Here is a 22,311-nt window from a genome sequence, read left to right as displayed (position 1 = left end):
TCAAAGCCATGGTTTATTCATCTTCTCTTTTCTCGAATCAATATTTGAACAATGCACAGCACCTCATCCTCTTCAAGGCGTCTCTTGCAGCTCCATGACCGAAGCTATTGTGAAGCTACCTGTGTAACCCCACAATCGCCGAAAAGCACCCGAGGTTCAGCCGCAGGCTACTAGCAGGGCTTCTTGGGAAACCTCCAGCCTCTTTTCATTCCTCATCTCTCACAAAACTCTACCTCCCTCCACACAACCAACCACCTTCCCCCTCCTTCACCTCACCTCACTTCCCTCCCACACTCACGACCAAGCTCTTCTTTCTTCTCTTCCACTTCCTTTCTCTCGCATACGTCGCATCTTGTCGCTGCTGTATTTGTATTTCAAGCGTTTTTCTCCCACAAGCTCCCCGCGTGCTGAACGTGGCTTTTCACATCGGCGATGTCTGAATTTCTCGGGTATGCTGGACGTGGTCATTGAAGCCTGTCTACGCCCGCTTACGCAGCCACAGGTCTCGCATTTCCCTCATCTCCAAAAGCGATATTCGGTATGTTACCAAGCTTCAACGCGTCGATTGACGTCGCTGACCCAATGCAGCTATGTTGGTACCCTACATGAGATCAACTCGGACGAGTCGACAGTATCACTTGAAAATGTGAGGTCATTCGGTACCGAGGGTCGCAAGGGCCGACCTGAAGAGGAGATCGCCCCCTCCGATCAAGTCTACGAGTACATCGTGTTCCGCGGCAGCGACGTAAAGGACTTGCGGATTGAGGAGCATCCCAACATCAAGGAGAACAAGCCTCCAGCTGTGCCAGATGATCCGGCCATCGTTGGCGTAAGTACACTCTACAATATTTTCTTTCTCCTTCCTTATTCCCATATGATGAACTATTTCGGATGTAAAAACATTTATTCTCGGAAAGCGCAAAAAATAATGTCGAGATTTCCGTTGCCTTCCTTCTGATCGAGAAACCATACTCTTGTTTTGTTACTCTCGTGGTAGAAGACACCTAAGCTAACAAGATTTGCAAGGCTGCCCGAGCTCGTCCTGGCGCTCAAGGACCTAACCCCAATGCTCCACCAGGACCTGGTGCATTCGGCCAAGGTCCCTACCCACCCAACAACTTCTACGGAGGCCCACCCCCAGGTAACTGGGGTCGAGGTGGTGCTCCTCCTGGCCCTGGCCCTGGACCAGGCCCCAACTTTGGAAACATGCCTTACCCTCCTCCCCCTGGCTGGTTTCCCCCTGGCCAAGGCTTTCCAGGCGGTCCTGGCGGTCCCGGTGGCCCCAACCCTCCTGGCGGTCCTGGACCTTGGGGCAACTACCCTTTTCCTCCAGGCCCTGGCGGCCCAGGCGGTCCCGGTCCTAATGCGCCTGCTGAGGCTCCTGCCAACCAAAGAGCGACTCCCAGCTCTGGTCCCTCTCAAGACACAAAGCCAGCCCCCATTGGCCCCGGTGCTGATCGAGCCAAGGCTGATACCCCCGGGCAGATGGCCCCTCCTACGGAGCCCAAGTCGTTGGCCCAAGGTGTGCGACAACCCTCGCATGCCCCGACACCGCCTGTCGACTCGAAGCCATCAGTCGAGGAGGTCAAACAGACTGCTGCTATTCTGGCGGCTAACGGGCAAGCAAAGGCTGAAGAAGCTACAAAGGCGGCCCCTACTGGACCCAGAAACCATCGGGTTAATCCTGTGATTCCCTTGACTGGATCTACCGCCAAGCCATTCTCTCTACCAGGCGTAGGAGGAGAGTCTGCTGGCAAGGCCCCCGCTGCTGTTGCGCCCACCAACGTCCAGGATGCCACCAGTGCTGCCCGGGCTGCAGTCGCAGTTGCTATGGCTCAGTTGGGTAACGGTGGTGGCAATGCCATGGACAACCTGACCAACAAGGTCAACGAAATGCGTGTCAACGCTGTCCGAGGCGGACCCGTTGGTCGAGGTCGAGGTCGTGGAGGACGTCCCATGAACGCCGCCAAGGTTGTCGTGCCTGATTCTGACTTCGACTTTGCTCAGTCCAACGCCAAGTTCAACAAACAAGATGCCGTGAAGGAGGCCATTGCTGGATCTCCTCTGGAGGCTCCCGAAAATCTTGCTGTCGCCGAGCACCCTGAGGTTACAACCACGGGTGAAGAGGTCCCTGTTGCCTACAACAAGACAAGGTCGTTCTTTGATAACATCTCTAGCGAATCCAGGGAGCGAACCGAAAATGGAGGTCAGAAGCCCGGCGGTCGCGAATGGAGAGGCGAGGAGCAACGCAAGAACATGGAGACATTTGGACAAGGAAGTGTCGACGGTGGTTACCGCAACTACCGTGGCCGCGGCAGAGGTCGAGGCCGTGGTGGTCGTGGCTATGGCCGCGGCGGACGAGGCGGCGCAGCTCGCCCCCAGTATCCCAACGCACCCCCTCAACAATAATTGAACATGACCGGCATTGTCGGCAAACATAATTGGGACCTAGGCACATATCAACTGTGTCCTTTGTCATGGCGAGACTAAACGGCAATGTCTTTACGCGGATGATCACCACGAATCAAGCTGAGGCCTTTGCGTTGCAGGTCTATCTCTTGTTTGTATCATATATCAGGTTCTCGATTTTTGAAACGATTGCATTTCTGCAGCCCTATACGGGCGGAATATGGATTATTATGCCGTTCTTGGGCTTGACGGATACCATGAACGGATGATTGGCCCCCATCAGAGCGAGGCCTGGAGTTAGGATTGAATTGAAAGCGGGCGGTATTGGAAGCGTGCTTCGCATAGCAAGCTACAAAAGGAGTTGCTTTTGTCCTTTTTGAATTGCAGAATCTACAACACCAAGGATGGCCTGGCGTGGCCTGGCGCTGGCGGGTATGAAGATGAAGGACCTAGTTAATTAGGCAAACGACAGCTCATGACGGAAAAAATTAAGAAATAGAGCTTGACAGTTACGGTCATAACCTTGCAAAGGGTTGATGCCCGCTTTCTCAATCCAGAATTACAAGCGCAATATTTGTTCATTGATGCTGTGAATGTTTATATGCTGATGCATCTGTAGCCCTTTGTTCCACTTGTGTATCTGCTTTTTGATACCAAATAATTTTCATACTCGACAGATCCTCGGTAGCTACGAACCCAAGGCTGCATAACCAGGTCGTATTACACTACGTCCTTGGTCGAGCAAATATGTGGCGTTGAAAATCTAAGCACAAAGAAACAGCCAGAAAAAGTAATTCAGCAAACACGGTTCTGTTTTTTCCCACGGCCCCTCGACTACAGCATCAGAGCACCAGAAAATGGCCGATGAAGGCATAAGAGACGAAATTAATAAGTCAGTTTATGTCATTTGGGGCAATACTCTTGGTTTATTTATTTTTATAACCCAAAGCTTAGAGTCCAATTTTTCTAGTACCTACTAGCTACATATCAGCTAAAAGGTTACTACCCCACTACCGTCATCATTTCTTGCGGCATGACGCATAATGTCAAAAGTGCGACTTTGCATCTTCTAAGCATATTTAAACTCGTCAGTTTCTGAAACCTGATCGGGTATAAGTGTAGGTGTAGACCTGTCACAGCCCTATTTATCATTCGCATTTCATTGTTCCTTTGTCCTATCCATTGATACCCAATTCATTCGGTGTTGTAGTATTCTACAATTTGCCCCTCACTCACCCTTTACGAGCACTCGAATCCAATACAACAGTGACCTCCCATCATGTCAAGCCGACAACTTCGAAAGCTGCAGAAGCAGCGAGAACTTGAAGAAGTTCAAAAAATTGCTGAGAAGGACTCGGAAGAGAGTGAGGACGATCAGTTGCCGATTGCGCCCAAGCCCCGAGTCAGTCTCTTCGCGGCTCTGGGTGGCGATGATGAAGAAGAGGCGCAGGACGAAGAAGAGGAAGAGCAACAGACAGAAGAGGATGTGAGTGAGACAAAGAAACCCGTCGCGACAGGGAAGAACAAGAAGAACAAAAAGAAGAAGAAGAAGAAGGCGGCAAAGGCACAGGCTCCTCCACCTGAGGAGGACGAGGACGAAATCGACAAAGCGATCAAAGAACTCAACATCACAGCATCCAAATCTGCAGACCCTTCTACCGCAGGCGACTCGACAGTCCAAACACGCCGAATCAACGAACTTCTCTCGATTAACCCGTACCATCTCAAGGTCGCAAACGAGATGAAGAACCTTTTTGGCAGTGACATTATCCAGTCCGCCGAAGCAGAGGAAGAGCAAGAACGCAATCGTCGGTTCCGAGGAAACGCACCCCGAGAAGTCGATATCGAGACATTCTTACGAGGACCCCCCGGCCAGCCCAAACTACCAGAAATATCGCTCCGCAGGAATGCCTTTATCCAAGGTCGTGAGCACTGGCCAAAGCAGAGTGCTGGTGGACTTACAATGAAGGAAACCAAGAAGGCGGACGACGGTTCTTGGACAGAGTACGCCTACTTTCACGATAAGAATTACGATGCTACACAAGCATTCTTCTTTAGCTGTGTGCAAATTGGAGACCCTATGCGCATGGTTCATGTCCTCAAAGAGTTTCCATACCATGTTTCCACACTCCTGCAGGTCAGTAGCGTGGCCAAGCAGGATCAGAATATGGCTCTTGCAGCTGAACTTTGCGAACGAGCTCTTTTTACGTTTGGCCGCGTGACTACCAATGCCTTCCGTCAAAACATTGAGCACGGCAAGGCGCGCCTCGATTTCTGCCGACCCGAGAACAGACAGTTATGGCTTGCAGGATATCACTACCTCAAGAGTCTCATCAGAAAGGGCACCTACCGTACAGCGTTGGAGTGGGCCAAGCTTCTCTACTCTTTGGACCACAAAGATCCATATGGGATGCGACACTTTATTCACTTCCTGGCTCTTCGTGCCCGGGAGAGTCGCTGGTTGGTCGATTTTGTGACCGAGTTGGAGAAGACAAGCGATAATCGTGATACAATTTACTTGCGACAGTCATTGGTCCTAGCTCACTTGCAGCTGGGCGATACTGCGCGTGCAACAGAGGAGCTGGAGAAGGGCATGCGACGAGTCCCATGGCTGTACTGCGGACTGTTCCAGGAGTTGAATCTCGACACACCACCATCAATCTGGGGTATTAGTGCCGATTCAGACTCGCGGTCTTTCTGGGTCAAGCTCTACATCCATCAAGCTAAGGATCTCTGGAACAACGCACAGGCTACCTCTCTCCTCACCACGGTGGCCAAGAACCTTGAAAAGGTTGACACAAGCGTTTTGCCTGCTGATGATTCTCCACCCGACCACGGAGTCACTAGACTCATATTCCTTGAAGGGCAGACGTCACTTATCGCACTGGCACCACGGGAATACCTAGACGTTCAGCCAAACTACGAATTCGACCCGTTGCCCCCGCCGGAGGAGGAGAACATCTTTTCAGGACATGGCACGAGATTACCCTGGGAAGATAGACAACGGGGTGGTGCTCACAGACCCATGCATGAGATCGAAGAGCGTCTGCGCAACATTTTTGCGCGTCGCGCTGCTGCTGCGGCTCCTGCGAATGGCGCGGGAGGAGGGGAGGAGGTTGACAGCGACGATGAAGCTGCACTCCTTGCGCAATTAGACGACGAAGAACTGGAACGGGACCTAGCGGCCGCGCGGAATGGTAGCGACGGCGGCGTCCTTGGGGTACTGATGCAGTTACTTGGCGTTCAAACCGGGCCGACTACGGATAGCGAGAGGCCAGATGAGGCTGATGCTGATCGGGACGGTCAGGACCAAGACAGAGAGACTGGGGTTGGTGGTGGTGCTGGGTCTGGGTCTGGGTCTGGCACTGATGGTGGTATTCCAGGGGCTTGGCCTGAGGATCATTGATATTACATATAGTATCAATCTGCCTGACAGACAAGGATTGTTATATCTGCTGAGTAGCAGAAGAGTTGGCCTTTTAAGTCTTGGGCCTTATAGAGTACAAAAATAAACAGCCTCGACACTATAGTCCAAGTCGCATAGTATGACCTGCTAATTTCGTCTCTTATGCTTTCGGTGGTTAATCTTTCTGATACCCTGAGGACACGATCCCAAGCTCGATGTTGTCTCCAGGACCCAAAATAATTGATGACTGTTGCTCATGTCATGGTCTGCCCCTCTTTGAACTCCATCCGTTGTTAGATTGCCTTGGTCTAAGCGATCGCTTACTCCCGCTAGAAGATCAGGGCTTTCTTAGCGAGCCAGGACAGAGACGGAATGAGTAGGCATGGGCGATAGTAGTGCTAGCGAAGTGCCGCAAATTACCCCATACACAAATGCGAGACTGTCTGAGACAAATGAATCTGTTGGCGCGGTGCCGGAGATGAAGGATTTCTAGAACGGGCGGTAGAAGGCGACGACTAGTGAGGCGATGGCCAATCGCAACGCAGGAGTGTGGCACAGTGTGGCATGGTGTTGCTAGAAACAAACCAAGATATTAAAAGTCAGGGGTGCAACAAGAAGTCCAAAATCTTTCTATCGAAAACTAACGGAGGAAGTATTGTTCTATTCCTGTTAAGAGATACTGACCGCATATAGTGTGTTATTTATGTACAGGGGAAAACAATAACGTCTTACTTATCTGAAGTTGCCCACCTGAGTGAACGTATATCCAAGATGATGGATCCTAGGATAGGTAATTAAAGAATAACTAAACCGGACCTTTTTCTCGAAAAGCCCGAACCATGTACACAGTATGTATCTCTCTCAGCCCTGTCTAGTGTCTGGGTTGTTTTCGACGAATAGAGGTAGCAGTTCGCACAAGCGGCCAGGCCGACTATCGAACAAGCATTCCAACCATACCGCATTAAGCAAGCATAATTGTATACCAAGGTAATCGCGGCACTTTGGTTCTGTACATAATAAGAGACTGAAGTTTCAAGGGGTGAGATACATAGGATGCTGCATTCTGATTTGTACATGTTGTGTTTCTTTTAGCAGTAGAAAACCGTTCGGCATAAAAGTACCGGTACTGTATGCAAGCTGTACAGAACAGCCAACCAGAAATGCATATAAGAGAGAGCAAGTTACGGAGAATACCAGGGCCATGTCCCAGGGACATGCTGGCCAGATCTGGTAATAAGCTAACTGACCATTCATATCGCTGAACGAGCGAGTTGCCAGGGCCCCATCTCGGAGCCGAGAAGACTTGACAATCCAAACCTAAAAGCACAGATCGTACCGTCGGCCGACTCGACTGCAACTGCTTGAAGGGGTGGTTACTCAGGCGCATGCAGCGGTGTAACACATGGTACGAGCATGGTACTGGACGGAGTGTATGGTGCCATAGGGCAAAGTGTGCTCTGTGGCAGGCGCATGGGTCGATGTAAACTATGAATTAGCGAGGTATTCGGTCTGGGGACGTCTACCAGGGTGAAACGTGGTGGAGCAGAATTCTAACTTCATCAGTTCAAATGGGCCACTTTGTTCGGGCATATCAATGCGCAAGGTAAGGATGGCAACCAACGGAAAGGAATACAGTACCTAGATGTTCGTCATCCTACAGGTCTAGTCTGAATAGTTGTCTACACATTACTCCAACCTCTTCCAAGGATGAGGATCGAGTGAGGGGGAAAAAAGGGGGAGGGGGGAGCATAACCTGTTGCAAACTCCAACAATAATACCTCAGGCTGTCGCGTCTAAGTTGAGTCTGTGTCATGTTAATGTCTATTGTCGGGGATTGGATGGAAATGCTTGCGAGTCGCACGGCTTTGTGCGTGCGGAGGAGACTGGGGATCAGATGGAGAAGACGGGTCGGCCGAAAGGATTATCTGTGAACCCGTCATGAACCCGATGGCAGCAGGCCAAGACATGCTGCAAGCTTGTGCTGCGGGCTGTGATTGTCGCGATCGACATGTTTCTCTTATCATCGTGCAGATCTCTATTGAAACCTACTACGCTAGAGTAAAAACATGCCTTCTTCTGCGTGCTTTTCTCGGCTCCTCTCGGACTGAAGGCCTCCATGAAATGGGTGTCCTGGTTTGGCACGAGCCATAGCTATAGCCAAGCACAAGCACAAGCACTCGATATTGAGGCCTCTCGCTGGTGACATTTATGGCGCCACCAGTGATAGGAGCAGCAGTATAAGTATAGAAAATGGGCCGTTCGAGGCTGCCGATCAATGACGGGCACGAAGAGCAGATCCTTATAGCATGAGTCAGCATTCATCGTGTTGTTGATATGGACGGATGGAATTTGGAATTGGTCATGTCTTGGAGATATCGTATTTTCTATGGCACACGTTGAGTGAAAGCGCGGAAGCGAGAGGTGATCGAGACCGTCAATGATAAAAGTCTAGGCCCTAATGTTACTCCGATTTGGAAAGGAAGGGCACCAATACGGGACCTGCCCCAACATTTGACCCGAAGCTGAGCCAAGTACGAATGTAACGACAGGCAATGTCATACCTACCTGCCTTGTGCGGTAGAGTGCAAGAACCAATTCACATACAGTACAGAGTACGCTTACTTCCCTCTTAGCATGGCAATTCAAACCGTTGGAACGGGACTTGTTTCTCCACTGATCGAGTGGACACGACTACCTACAGACCCATCCATGGAGGGCTATCGTCAATTTGCATCTAGCAATTCATCATCTTTGATATGAGCAGTTTTTTGACCTTCCTTCCCAAATTGTTCTAAGCGAATGGCCTCGCCGTCCTATCTATATTGTATGCAATTGATAAGCACGATGAAGTTGCATCGAATGTTTCTAGCATCCATTTCGGGATAACCATGTTGCATTGCTGCACAAATTCACAAATGATTGAAATGAATGCGCACCAGAAAAGCGATCGACAATGAATATCAACAACAAGGACCCATTCTGACGTTCTAGCCAGGTTCTGGCCTACGGATACACAAACAGTGCATTGCCTTAGTACCTACAGGTCATGTCTCCACTGAACAGTCTCCGTCGGTCGATCAGACCGACCCCCCGCCAAGCTAATCCTTTCAGTTCCAGACAGCGATTCCAGCGCCTCCTGTCTGGTATTCTCAGCATCCCATGTCCATTTACTTATGGCTCAGGCTGCTCGTGGCACTTATCTCGGGGGCCTGAAGAGACGACTCAATCGTTGATACAGTGGCACTGGATACTAGTCTAGCAATCAGTCGACGAGGTATCCCCATTTCACGGGCAATAAAAACATCCTTGATGAACATCGTATAATAGGCGCCTGGCAACCAATCAGTGGACTGGACCACGATGTTCCCATGGAACCTACTAAGAACAATGTCTTCCAGCACGAGTTCTCTGCAAAGGGTCCAGCCCAAGGCAACGGGTCCACTCCACCATAGCAGGTACCTACCTACAGTACCACCTTGTTCGCATCCATCTGCACCTTGGCTCGCTGGTGCTGCTGGGACTGGTGCTGGTGCTGGATCGCCCGACTCACGCGTGTGCGCGTGTTTGGTTTGGGGTGGCTGAATCAGATGGGGACAGCCAGAGAAAAATGCACAGCAGAACAGAACAGAGAGGCCTGCTCTACTCTGCTCTACGGATACAGTCTACGGAGTAGCTCCGTCAAACAAGGTAAAGCTCAACGACCCTGGCCTAGCATGTCCAAGCCCAAGCCAAAGCCGCCCCAGCCCATCCCATCTTCAGTACCTACTGCGCAGTACCTATAGCACTTCCCTCTACCGGTGTGGCCCTGGGCTGTCCCCCGTGTCCCGTGCCTTTGTGCCCCGTTTCCCGGTGCCTCGTCAACTTATTCGCATCGGGCTTGCCTGAACAATTATTCTCTGGCTTCGCCTCTTCTTCCTCCTCCTCCTCCTCCTCCTCCTCGACTTTGCCCGAACCTTTCTACTTTTATTGTTCGTCATGTCCGTTGCGAGTTTAGTGCGCTTGCGACCTACCATTGCCTACCTACCTAAGCCGAGGCTGTCGTCGGATTCCTCAACCTGAAGACCACCATCGCACCTGTAACTGAACTCAAAAGTCCCCGAAGCTGGTCAGCGCACTTTTCTCGAACCTCGCTCGTTGAACGTCTACTATATACCCGTAAACTTGCGCTGTTCCGATTTGAGGCACCGATCCACCACTTGTTTGCCTTGCCCGAATTCCTGAGCTGTCGAGCTTTTTTTTTAAACCGCTACACAGTCTTGGTCTTCTGGCACTCTGTCGCCTGGTCGCAGGCATGCCCGAGATGACTACAGCGCATTCAACCACCCACGATGCAGGTAACGCACCTGTTGCGCCTCCTCCTCAGTCCATCTTGACCTCTACATCTTACGACACGCCTTTGTCGCAGACACCACCTCACCATTTACAGCAAACACCCTCCCAAAGCCTCGCGCTCACCCACCAACAGCAGCAACAGCAACGGAGCGTGAAGAGACCTAGGCCAGTCAAGTCATGTACCGAGTGCCGGAAGCGTAAACTCCGATGTGATCGCCTTTGTCCATGCTCTCAGTGCCAGAAATCGAACCGAACTTGCAAGTACGCTGTCGATCATGACTCCGCAAATCTGTCAGAAGGCTCCGACAGCGAGATGCCAGAGCCCACTCGGCCAGCTAAACGCAATTGCAACACCGGCATATTCAATTCGACTACTCCACTGCCAAGCGATTCGGCGTATGGTCCTGTTCGGAACGGAGACGCCCCAAGTGCGCCATCGTTAGAAGAGTTGTCGTTGCGCATGGAAAGGCTTGAGAGGCAGCTAATGGCCAGAAGTTCTGCGGTATCTGAGGGCAGTGGGGGCCGACTTATCGCTGCGTCTTCTGAAACTATACGAGGTCTAACAGTCAAACAAGGAGCTTTGCGAACAAGGTATCATGGCCAAAACAGCCCTCGCGTCTTGCTCAACTTGGTAATGCTTTCTTAATACTGTTCAATCTGTGCACTTGCTGACATTACTAGTTTGATGAGGCAAAGGAATTTATGGCAAACAATTCCAACAACAGTGCAGTACGCGAGGTTTTACTTAACTTTAAGTGGTTTCACAAAGCTCTTATCGACGAGTATCGCAAATCCTTGTCGCCAATCACTGTCTTTGTCGATTCGATGATGCCCGTTCAAAAGCGAATGACGGATATCCTACCAAAGAAAGCTGTATGCGACAGACTAGTCGCATCATACGTCGACACTTCCGAAACCATCTACCGAATCGTCCACTTACCCATGTTCACTGAGCAGTATAATTTATTTTGGGAAGGCAAGATACAATCCGAATATTTCCTTCCACAACTGCTCTCACTCTGTTCTATCGCGTCTCGCTTCGAAACAAAATCAAAGGGGCTAGGCAACGAGCGGTCTGAAGGCGTGCATATTCCAACAGCATGCGCTCTGGTGCGAACGTGGCTGGATAGCCTAAGGGGAAAGCAGTTGGTCGATTTTGCGGTGCTTCAGGTCGAGGTTCTTCTTGTACACGCGCAGCGAATGATCACACCTCGGATACAGGACTCTTGGACATCACTCGGTTCTATCGTGCGCATGGCTATGAATATGGGCCTTCACCGTGATCCCGCAGAATTCGAACCACGGGTTCCCGTGTACCTGGGCGAGATGCGCCGCCGACTGTGGTTTACAATTCTTGATATGGATCTTCATATTTCACTTGCCAGCAACTTGCCGTGTTTGGTTCGGGAAGGGGATTTTACCTGCCGACCGCCACGCAACCTCGACGATAATGAACTTTACCCAGATATGAAGGAGCTGCCAACATCAAAACCTATCGATGTAGTCACCGACAATCAGATGCAAGTTTATGCCGCCATGACACTGGGGGTTCGAATGAAGGTGGCACATATGCTGAACCGGATCGACACAATCCGAGACTATCAAGAGATTATGGATGTTGGGGCTAAACTTGAGCGCTTTCTTGACGACATCAACTACATCTTCCCTAGGCAAGGAATATTGAGCGATTCGCAGAAGAGCAAGCAGTGGAGGTCGCGGGTCATCCTCGACATGCATGTGCGGCGACCGCTGCTGGCACTCTATCGACCATTTGCGATAGGGGCATCTGACGCCCCGGCGCAAATCTCCCGAGCTTATCTAAGGTCTTCAATGGTCATCATGAAGTACTTGGATGAACTAGATCCTATGCTTGCGCACTTCCAAGACATCACCGAGATGTACCATCAAGTGCTGAAGAAGGATATCATCCAAGCTGCGCTGAGCGTATGTTTTTACATTCGGTCAGCTGTGCGTCCAGCTTCTGATAGCTCAGGACTTGGCTCACAAGCTTTGCGCATGTCTCCCGATTCTTCAGACGACTTTCCGATCTACAACCCAGAGAACCTTGTGCTCTGGTCTCCTTCTCGACTGATCACTACCGTAGAGAAGACGTTGGACCTTCTGGTTCGCAACATCAGTGGCCGAGATACCAAAGATGTGGTATGCCTGGCAGTTGTCCTGGAATGTGTTTCCAAACCCGAGGTCAAGACTGAAGATGTTGTACAGAGTCTTCGCATGATACTGGACCGCTGCTCCAGGGCTACCAATATGAGTCTCGATAGCGTCCCAATGGGTCCTGTCGGTGTTGTCGACGGATACCAAGGGGATGCATACAGACATCATGTTCCGTTCATGTATCAGCGGAACTCGATCGGAGTACCGGCAGCCTTCAACGACTTTGACAATTGGATGCTTTGGGAAGGATGGGAGTGATGTTCTTTCGAGCAGATACGTGTATGCTCGGGTGTCAAGGGCTTAGTTGCCCTTCAAGTTGTTATCTTTTTCTTGACGTTGCCTCTTTCTTCCCTCTGTCCTGATGTGTACAGAAGTTTTGATCGGGGCAATCGTGTAGACTGATTTGCTAAATCGATGGCAAATGAGTATTAGTTGGCGGTATTGTGCTGGGTCTGGAACGTTCAGCGGGCGTTTGTTGAGTTTCCCCATTGCACGGGGAATTCTATTCATGGTGCCTCGACACTGATGGTCATACGTGACCTTGCAAGGCGCATTTGGGTTAGATGAGCAAAACGTGAGCTTTTTGTATGCTTGGGACTTGTACACGACTGCCGGAGGGTGAGTCCAATAGATGGATGGGGTTTTGGAAACTCTGTAAATGGGATACGGAAATGGTTTGAATTATTAATTACAGATTAATGCCAAAGAATACCCAAGCAACCATGTTGAATCGAAAGGTCATGATGTCTCTATACTCGCCGCTTCTACCAAGCCAGGCACACCCCCGTTTGGTTCGTTGTTTTGAGCTGTGTCAGTTGCCATACTGACTCTTTTGACAGCAGCCATCCACGCAACACCACGCCCGTCACATGGAGAAGCACGTATTGTCTTGGGCATCTTTGAGACACGAGAATTCGGAGCTAGCACGAAGGGCAAACCACTGTCCCGTACAATTGCATCGACTCTATTATAATCATCCCGTCCCATTTGCGTGGCATTGCTGTGAGTGAATACGAGGCGAAAAGGCAAGGATATTTGCGAATACGACGACTTCCATTCAGTTCGCTTTCGTAAATTCACGGCAGCGATGGCTTTGAGGAGCGCTCGAGCGACCAACTCCCATAGATTGGCATGGTCGAAAGCTATAACGATAGCTTCTGGGAACATCGGTGTCTGTAGTGCTGTTTCGAGATCATGCTGAGACGTAGACGAGCCAGTAACGAGAATAACGTTGGCGTGGCTTGGGGAATATGAACCATAGGGAAGAAGAGCTGTGACGGTGTAGTTTCTGGATATTGCAGATTGAAGAACTGCAGAGCCGTTTTGGTCTGATGTACTGAGGAGAAGGATGTGCATTGTGGTGATGGTTGAGATGGATTGTACAGGCGGCACTTTGGATTATTTAACGAGAAGCGATATCGCGAGAGAATAAACAAATGAACCAACGTGATAGATCTCTTGTTATGGCCTTGGCTTTATACCTCGCAGTTATCGTCGAAAGCTAACGTCTTGTAGTGAATAGTCGGCCGATTGAGATACGGCCCCGAGTCACTCGGCCGGAACAAACTTGACACCCAGCGATTATCTATTTTACCAATATTCTAATGCATTTGTTGTTCCCAACCATCTGTGAACTCGTAGTTGTCTTCTCGTCATATATGACAGAGATATAAATCTTGGAGCTGTTGCCTTTCACGAGCCATTGAGCATCCAAGTTGTCGTTGACCAAAAGAGGCAATGTATCCAAGTCAATGAGCCTCGGTATCTCGGTTCCTGGCCATCCAATTCCCCCGCACGATGATAGTGTTTTAGAGCCTGGGGTATTGAATGCAACAAAGAAATTGATCTTATTTGACGAGGATTTTGGTTCGACCCGAGTTGTTTACCTGATTGGGATGAAAGCCGGGGTAGTTTTTAGTCTAATTGTCGATCCTCAGGTGGAACAGTCCAAGTTGCAAGGGAATGCAGAGACCATGTTACAGAGAGGTCAAGGTGGTGATATCATGAATACATACATATTCTAAATCTTGTCTCTTTTTCAACTCTCCGCAAACAACCCTCTTCACATATTGGATCAAACAATAGCGAGCAAGTGCTTCTATACCTCTCAAAATGTCTAGCAACAAAAAGTCACCCGTCTACGTCCTGGGCGTGGGCATGACCAAGTTCATCAAACCCCGCGGCAAAGTTGACTACACAGAACTGGGCTTCGAAGCAGGCGTCAAGGCCCTTCTCGACGCGCAGATCAACTACGATGATGTGGACCAGGGCATCGCGTGTTACTGCTACGGTGACAGCACCTGCGGCCAGCGCGTCTTCTACCAGTTCGGCATGACCCAGATCCCCATCTACAACGTCAACAACAACTGCTCTACTGGAAGCACCGGTCTCAACATGGCCAGGACCCTGGTGGAGCACGGAGCTGCAGAGTGTGTCATGGTGGTGGGCTTTGAGAAGATGATGCCCGGTAGCTTGCAGAGCTTCTTCAAGGATAGAGAGAGTCCAACAGGGACGACTGTCAAGATGATGGCTGATACAAGAGGTATCACGAACTCTCCCGGTGCGGCACAGATGTTTGGCAATGCCGGTAGGGAGTATATGGAAAAGTCAGTATCAGCGGATACGTAAAGCTCACAAGACAGACCCCGACTGACCTTCACAATAGATACGGGGCCACAGCCGAGGACTTTGCTGAAATTGCGCGCATCAACCACGCCCACTCACCTAACAATCCCTACTCTCAGTTCCAAGACGTCTACACCAAAGAACAGATCCTCCAATCCCCCATGATCCACGAGCCTCTGACCAAACTCCAATGCTGTCCAACTTCAGATGGCGGCGCAGCAGCCATCATCGTATCAGAGGCATTCCTCAACGCCCGCCCTCATCTCCGCGAACAAGCCGTCGAGATCGCAGGCCAGCACCTTGCCACAGATGCACCAAGTCTCTTCTCCCGCAGCGCAATTGACTTGATGGGCTATGAGATGACACAGCGAGCTATGCAAGAGGCAACCAAGCAAGCTGGGATTTCTCCTCGTGATGTTCAAGTCGTCGAAGTACACGACTGCTTCAGCGCGAACGAGATGGTCACTATTGATGCGCTACGTCTTTGTGACAGGGGTAAAGCGCACGAGCTCGTACGCAACGGCGACATTACGTACGGAGGAAAATACATCATCAACCCCTCAGGCGGTCTCATCTCCAAAGGCCATCCCCTAGGTGCGACAGGTATCGCGCAGTGCGCAGAGTTGGTATGGCACCTCCGTGGCTGGGCCAACAACCGTGCAGCGCCCAATACTCGATACTGTCTACAGCACAATCTCGGTCTTGGAGGTGCCGCTGTGGTGACGATTTACAAGAGAGCTGATGGGCGTGCTGCGCCTGCGGTGAACTCTACCATGGTGGGAAATAGAAACAAGCTGGGATATAACCCTGCGGTTGTGGCCAAGGGGTTTACGCAGGAGCATGTTGATATGGTGAGGAGTAAGAAGGCGAGGAGTGAGTGGGCGTTGCAGGATGTTGAGAACAAGGTTGAGGCCAGGTTTTGAAGAATTGGTTTGTGAATTAGGGAAGCGTTGATGTGTTTGTTTGTGATTTAGTTGACCTACAGTTATTTATTTAATTTATTGGACTATAAAGGTTATCGCAGACATTCTCTGCGTTTTGGTCTCGTACTCGATCTCAATGTTCCTTGAATAGACGTGGTCTATCCAAGAAGACCCCTCAGTAAAGTCTCTCAGGTGTAAAGCTGTTGTTAAGTCAATAGGTCCACACCCAAAGTCGATCATCACCTTTATTCAACTTATATCAGATCATTGATAGCAGAACCCGTCTCCCACTTCAAACCATTCGTGAGAGGCCAAGGATCCGCTGACATTTACAATGTGCATCCCACAGGAGATAGTCCCTACCAATTACCCAAAACTCACAACTATCAAGCGTTGCCACCCGTGGGGGTCCATCTCTTCCAGGATGGACAAGTGTAACTTATTTGTTTAGACCGAGAAACAGCCGCGATCGAGGCCCAAAGGCGATATCGTCAGATTATGTCAGATCAGATCATGATACGGTATAAACTGCTCGGCCAGATACCCGGGAATATGGGCGTACGGTATAGGATTCACGCCCTGAACCAAGGATGCATGGCTCTGGTTGTGGCTGTTGGAAAAGCAGAGCCTCATCTGCCAATATGGCTTTCTTTGTGATGGCTTGTCCCTGTAACTTAACTCTGGACCAAGGCTTCATAGGGCCGATCCGCCTGTGGATATGGTAGTGAGGCTCTTGTCCGGTGCTATAAACAGTAATGGAAGGTTTCTAGTAGCATCTCAGATGACACGATATTGCTGCAGCCTGGTAAGCTGTTAGCTACCTGTCAGGAGAGTAGTCGAGGTTGCATGCACCTGCAAGTCCCTTGGACATGCATTCTTCTAGAAAGGTGCAGTCAACGCTTATCTCGGCTGAACACTTGCATCGGTAAAAGGCCTCAGATTATCTATTTTGGTCACCTTATGCTAACGGTTTTGACCCTCCGAGAATACGGTCGAGATAGTGCCGGTGAAGCCGATCAGATCATGTTATCCTTGTGAAAGGCGGGCCCTGGAAGTCAGACCACTTGCATATTGTCTGTGCTTGTTCGGATTACCGTGAGTTACGAACATGGACCCTTTGAAGAACTGGATCAAAATGCAAACGAATGCTGTGTGAGACTTGAACTTGCGTCTGTTCCTAATTGGATCACTTGTTGATGGTGATGTTGAGCTTATTCAGCCATTGATGTTGAGTATAGGGTAACCTCCGTACCAAATATCATCCATCTTGATGGTATTCATTCGTCCGGATAAATAATTAATATGAATAGCCGTAGGGAAACTGAAAGCTGTCCTCTTCACTGAATCACATGAATGTCTACTACATAGTAGAATGTCATTGCCGTCGAGAGAATAATCAATTGAACATGGCAGCGGATCAACTTGAATCACAAACACCTTGACAAATCAACATGCTGCTTGTCCCATTCACACAACGTTGACAATAAAATTAGTTGCAACTTTGAGTAACTCTCTAAGACGAATAAACCATAGAGTCTATTCGCACTAAATCACCAAAAGCAACAGAAAAATAAATGAAACGGTATTGTAAACCCAAAGCCCAAGCACCGGAGTAATTACACGTCACTATAGCAGCGTTTCAGAAAAAGTTTCGCCGTGTCTTGAGCATGTTTCATTTTGTCACGTCTCTGAAATTGGCGCCGCCTCCAATTGCGCAATCAACTAAGATAGTATCACAAATTTAGAGAAACGTGTATTAATAATAGAGTTACCGTTGCTCATCACAGTCAGCAGCAAAGTAATAAAACACAATCATTCTCCCATCTCTTTTCTCTTTCTTGTTGTACTCATTCATATTCCCACTTTCCAGCACGGACCCTACTACTCCGTATCGCATCTCCGAATTCATAACTACCAAAGATACCCCGCGATTTTCTTCAACTTCAAACTTTCAACTTCACAAACACTCTTCACAATGGCCGACACCCACACCTACGAGTTTGACATTGCCATGAGCTGCGGCGGCTGCTCTGGCGCCATCGACCGCGTCCTCAAGAAGCTTGACGGTATGTTTCTCTACCCGACTGACCCCTGATCGCCGCTGACAGTATTACTTTGCAGGTGTTGAGAGCTACGAGGTCTCCCTCGAGAACCAGTCCGCCAAGGTCATCACTGCCCTCCCTTACGAGACCGTCCTCCAAAAGATCGTCAAGACCGGAAAGACCGTCAAGTCAGGCAAGGCGGATGGTATCGAGCAGTCGATCGAGGTTGCTGCTTAAGCAACAGACTAAACCGAATAGAAGCATTATACGATCAATTATTCTGAATACCCATTAGCCTTTGGTGTTTAAAGTCCTGGACAAGGTGGGCAGGAGGGATGTCTGATTTCGCGAACCAAATCCTCATAAATCAATAAGAAAGAATATGGCTGCACACATTGTTGGTGGCATGCCCCTTTGGACTTGTGCTGTTTCCATAACTTGTATTTGCCCACTGTAGTTGGCCAACCCTTGGTAAAGAACCCCAAGGGAGTCAATTTGCAATCGCTTATGGTAGTTCGCTCGTAAGTTGGTAGGCGTCAGGAGTGGCCTCCAAAGAAGTAAAGAGTCATATACCAAGGCAATGCTTTTCGCGCATGTTCAATTCAGACGTGTCTTGAGCGACATCGTATTGCGTGTTCGTGTGAGGTGTTAAGAGCAGACTCAAATTTCAAAATCAGTATAGTAAAAAGAGATAGTAGCAAACATGAACAGCGCTGTATCGAGGATAAAACATGTAATATGATATAGTCCTTTCTTGCGACTTGCCATATCACACTGCGAACTTTCCAAAGCTGAAAGAAGGGTTTCCTGTAAGTCGAGCTTTGACAGCCTCGCCTTTGTTTTCCGGGACTTGGAGAAACACCGCACAAGCAAAAGAGGATTGAGGAAAGGTCATGAGATATCATGCCACATGACCACCAGTCGCAAGTACATAGTAGTTGGTTTCCTGGTTTCCGAAACGGCAACCCTTTACTCGGACGAATGCTACAAGTTGTCGGTTCGATGCAAGACGCACCGTCACAGCCAATGATGATGCACATGTAACCCCAAGAGTGCTGATCTAGAAGAACATAATGCACATCTGAGTGTCATGACTGCAGGCGCCATCATGAGAAGACAAGCCTGGGCAATGCGACATTGCTGAACCGGGCACATGGCAACCAATGAATCCATCTCGTCAACAACTTCCGTTCCTCCAGCGATTCGAGAGACCTCATTCTCGTCGAAGCATCCCTGAACAAGGAGTTAAACAAACATCAAAACCTGGGGCCCCAGGATGAACGGATCGTCTTTGGGGTGTCTTTCAGGTTAGTCCTGAGGGTGTGCGCCTTGAATGCGGGGAAGGCAATTGTGGTTGCGGCTCATGCAAGTCAATACTGCGGAGCCGCAGTGGATTCGATGCCATTTTAGCACTGGCACAGGCCTAAACGTGGAGGCCCCAGGAACTAACTGACCTACTCTGTACCCATCTCCCCCAGATATTTTAATCTAGGGACTACATGACTGAGAATCAATCTGTGGCGGCTCTAGTACAGACTGACAACGGCTCCGAGGCAGATGGAATAGCCTTGTGACGCCCCTAACAGTTAGACTCCCTGTGAAGGTATCGTGGAAGGTGGATCTTCAACAACCAAATATGATCCAATAGTGCCTCCTAGTAGATGTGCGTTCGAGAAGGAAGTTCAACTGACAAGGATGTACAAGGGGTTAGGAATACCTGGCTGATACTGTACTACCCAAATGAGCGTCATAAGCATGTATAGAACCATTAGTCAACGTTCATTTGTCCACAACCGTGACTGAGATGTTGGGCCGTGCCAAGATGGGTTGCACTCACCAAATCACTCGTCGAGACAACTATCAGTGTTGTATTGTATTGACGACGGATGTAATCATAATGCAAACGTTGGCGTGGCACTCTGTAAGTCTCCATGCCGCTTGCGGGCACCAAAGATCTAAGACGATCCTGACAAGGCCAAACCAGTCCTGCCGTGTCTTGGTACCTAAGAAACCCACATAGTGATTCCTACAGCTTACGATCCAGAGCCAGCTCGCATGGACCTAGACAACACAGCACAGCACCACACAACACATCGCAGGGATTTCGAGTCAAGGACCAAGACCTATATTCTTCAAGCTTGGAGCTTTCCCCGCATTTAAAAGAAAAGACCTCCGCCCAGCCGACTGGGATGAACCCTGAACCCGAGAGCGGTTCCCAATGTGGTGTAGAAGTGACTGAACATGGCGTCAAGTAATTCAAGAACTGTCTGGGGAGATCCCCAGACCCCAGAGACCTCATGTGCCATCACGGATCCGAAGTTGCTTCTTTGTAGCGCCGTGCTAGATCATCTGGGGAGGGGGACCTGCGTCACCTAAAACAAGAGTGCGGGGAAAAAGTGAAGATATCCTCAAAAGCCCACCAACACAACACAACGCTCCACTGTTGCTTAACCAGTGGTTGGCTTGTATGTCAATGCTTTGCAACTTGATCAAGTCTAGGCAGTATCAGCCACGTTGGTATTGGCTTCTCATACCGCATTTTGGGGTAATTGTGTTCAGCCTGCAGCGAGAATAGCTCCTTTCGAGCGAAACGTTTCTTTAGTCCTAGTCGTTGCTTTGTTTTCGGTGTAAGGGAGGTTGTATTGGAGAATTGCCCCGACTATTTGCCGTGTCTTTCCTGTGCCGCTTTGACGGTTCAGCGAAGGCGAAGCATGACAAGAAAGGGGGCTGGATGTTTGATATGGGTTATTGGCAGAGTGAGCTCAGTTCTGGACAACGAGACTCAATAACTGACAGAGTCATCATTTATACAAAATAATGAGTAATCATGGCATTAGGATCAATGCACTGAGACGTCAACCCACAAAGTTACAATAGATCTCTCATTAAACAAGTCCGCAAATACGCGAATGGACGTGTGAATTGGCAGATGCTTGGTGCATAGCATGGCAGGGAGAGGAACTGGATTGAAACTGCACAATGGAAAATTGAGGCACAGAAACAGTCGAGGTCATGATGCTGCAGACCTACCTGATACTGTATGTATGTACTGTATACCTACCACACACACTACTTTAGCTTAGGTACGGAGCCGCTGCCAAATAACCACCCCGGCTGTTCCGCAATCTGTTGATCGATGGCTGTGCAGCTCCCACATGGTTGAACGGATGCACTTTGCATTGGGGGAGAAGCTAAGGTATCAACCTACAACGTAATGGAAGCCGGAGTCTAGGAAGCCTCGAAAAAGCGTGGGATGAAGCATTATCTAGTGAGTGGATGCTAAATCTAGTGGGGTCCAAGTTAAGGGGTTCGTTCTCATGAGGCCTTTGCTGTATCTCATGTCATGCCATGTTGCGAGTAAAAGTGAGGATCTGACAAGCAACCGAATTAGGACCGGATATGCAACCGAATTTACCGCAACAACGGTAGTTTTCCCTTTACTATCTCTCTGGCTACGTAAATCTTATCTTGGGTTGTTTTAAAATGGGTTTCTTAGCTATTTGTTCCTGGCAATATGGGCTGTTACAGCTGCTACAGGGGGAAAAGGCCAAAATCCGGTACAATGGGAAAAGGGCCGCAAAAAGCAGCTGACTGTCCATGGATCCAATATCGAAACATCACGACACAATTGATTGATACCAAACAATTAGCTCCATCCATCATGACTTCCTTTGACTAGGAGTTTCTATTACACGCCCCTTATTAGACTAAATCTTTTGTTGTTGTGCCGCTTCTAAACTGCGGTTGTATGTACCATTCCCCCAGAAGTACACAACTTTGAACTGGCGCTATTGTCATAGATTCGCTCACTAGAACTCATCTGAGGGGAGGTTGAACTGCAGCAAGAGCGGGGTTTCAGAGGCAGTTACCTCCATACCTCAGATTAGCAGCTCAGACTCATAGGTCGTGAGGAGATGGTAAAGCGCGGCAGGTACCGTAGCGTGCCTTCCTAGGTGTTGCTGTGTTGGTAGGTAGGTTGTAAGGAAGGCGAGACAGGGATGATGAAGACGGCACCTACCCCCTGGCTCCTTCCATGGGTCTAAGCTCCTACAGTGAGAGCAACCCACAGGTGACGCCACTGCAAACAACCCGAGCTAGCCTCACCTCACCTCACACATTCTCATCCTCGCACTAAGCCTGTCCCTCCCACGCAAGCATAAGACGACACAAAGTACAGCAAATGCTACTTTCGCCGCATCCCGAAAATCAAAATGCCCAACGAGCATGGCCCAAAGAGCGGATCCCCGTGCAGCCGAATTGGCCCCTCCCTTGGACCTGATCCTTGCCGGGCTGGTCCCTTGGTCGAGTTCAGAACAGAGTACCTGCTGTAGCTAAGCTGCCCAGGTTACGATACGATACCTACTCTTTTGTCTGATCTGCTGTGATCTCGGATTCTGTT

The 22,311-nt window shown here is 49.6% G+C and overlaps 7 protein-coding genes across 7 annotated transcripts; 4 read left to right on the top strand and 3 right to left on the bottom strand.

Moving 5' to 3' along the window:
* Window positions 1-432: 432 nt before the first annotated feature.
* On the top strand, window positions 433-2,409 carry FGSG_13905 (uncharacterized protein; the record flags this gene model as incomplete). The annotated part of the gene is made up of 4 exons (XM_011327239.1): window positions 433-449; window positions 503-538; window positions 589-893; window positions 1,037-2,409. 4 exons carry the CDS (start codon window positions 433-435, stop codon window positions 2,407-2,409), a joined length of 1,731 nt encoding a protein of 576 aa, XP_011325541.1.
* Window positions 2,410-3,499: 1,090 nt separating this feature from the next.
* Window positions 3,500-6,085, top strand: FGSG_10850 (uncharacterized protein). The gene has a single exon (XM_011327238.1). It carries the CDS (start codon window positions 3,689-3,691, stop codon window positions 5,813-5,815), a length of 2,127 nt encoding a protein of 708 aa, XP_011325540.1. The 5' UTR covers window positions 3,500-3,688; the 3' UTR covers window positions 5,816-6,085.
* A 2,897-nt stretch (window positions 6,086-8,982) lies between these two features.
* Window positions 8,983-9,828, bottom strand: FGSG_13904 (uncharacterized protein; the record flags this gene model as incomplete). The annotated part of the gene is made up of 3 exons (XM_011327237.1): window positions 8,983-9,464; window positions 9,592-9,772; window positions 9,826-9,828. 3 exons carry the CDS (start codon window positions 9,826-9,828, stop codon window positions 8,983-8,985), a joined length of 666 nt encoding a protein of 221 aa, XP_011325539.1.
* Window positions 9,829-12,178: 2,350 nt separating this feature from the next.
* FGSG_13903 (uncharacterized protein) lies at window positions 12,179-12,490 on the bottom strand (the record flags this gene model as incomplete). The annotated part of the gene is made up of 1 exon (XM_011327236.1): window positions 12,179-12,490. One exon carries the CDS (start codon window positions 12,488-12,490, stop codon window positions 12,179-12,181), a length of 312 nt encoding a protein of 103 aa, XP_011325538.1.
* Window positions 12,491-13,060: 570 nt separating this feature from the next.
* On the bottom strand, window positions 13,061-13,678 carry FGSG_10852 (uncharacterized protein; the record flags this gene model as incomplete). Its single annotated transcript, XM_011327235.1, has 1 exon — window positions 13,061-13,678. One exon carries the CDS (start codon window positions 13,676-13,678, stop codon window positions 13,061-13,063), a length of 618 nt encoding a protein of 205 aa, XP_011325537.1.
* Window positions 13,679-14,434: 756 nt separating this feature from the next.
* Window positions 14,435-15,870, top strand: FGSG_10853 (nonspecific lipid-transfer protein; the record flags this gene model as incomplete). Its single annotated transcript, XM_011327234.1, has 2 exons — window positions 14,435-14,928; window positions 14,988-15,870. 2 exons carry the CDS (start codon window positions 14,435-14,437, stop codon window positions 15,868-15,870), a joined length of 1,377 nt encoding a protein of 458 aa, XP_011325536.1.
* Window positions 15,871-17,727: 1,857 nt separating this feature from the next.
* FGSG_10854 (uncharacterized protein) lies at window positions 17,728-18,331 on the top strand. The gene is made up of 2 exons (XM_011327233.1): window positions 17,728-17,936; window positions 17,992-18,331. Exons 1-2 carry the CDS (start codon window positions 17,846-17,848, stop codon window positions 18,147-18,149), a joined length of 249 nt encoding a protein of 82 aa, XP_011325535.1. The 5' UTR covers window positions 17,728-17,845; the 3' UTR covers window positions 18,150-18,331.
* Window positions 18,332-22,311: the final 3,980 nt, after the last annotated feature.

This window comes from Fusarium graminearum, chromosome 3, assembly GCF_000240135.3.
Source record: "Fusarium graminearum PH-1 chromosome 3, whole genome shotgun sequence".
Taxonomy (NCBI): Eukaryota; Fungi; Ascomycota; class Sordariomycetes; order Hypocreales; family Nectriaceae; genus Fusarium; species Fusarium graminearum.
The sequence above is the reverse complement of the archived record's forward strand: the minus strand, read 5'-3'. Positions and strand labels throughout refer to the sequence as shown.

What these genes read in the sequence shown, in the direction of transcription:
- FGSG_10854 (XM_011327233.1), top strand. Translation starts at nt 17,846, where the DNA reads ATGGCCGACACCCACACCTACGAGTTTGACATTGCCATGAGCTGCGGC. An exon ending in CGTCCTCAAGAAGCTTGACG is followed by an intron (nt 17,937 to 17,991) that starts GTATGTTTCTCT and finishes ATTACTTTGCAG; the next exon opens with GTGTTGAGAGCTACGAGGTC.
- FGSG_10850 (XM_011327238.1), top strand. Translation starts at nt 3,689, where the DNA reads ATGTCAAGCCGACAACTTCGAAAGCTGCAGAAGCAGCGAGAACTTGAA.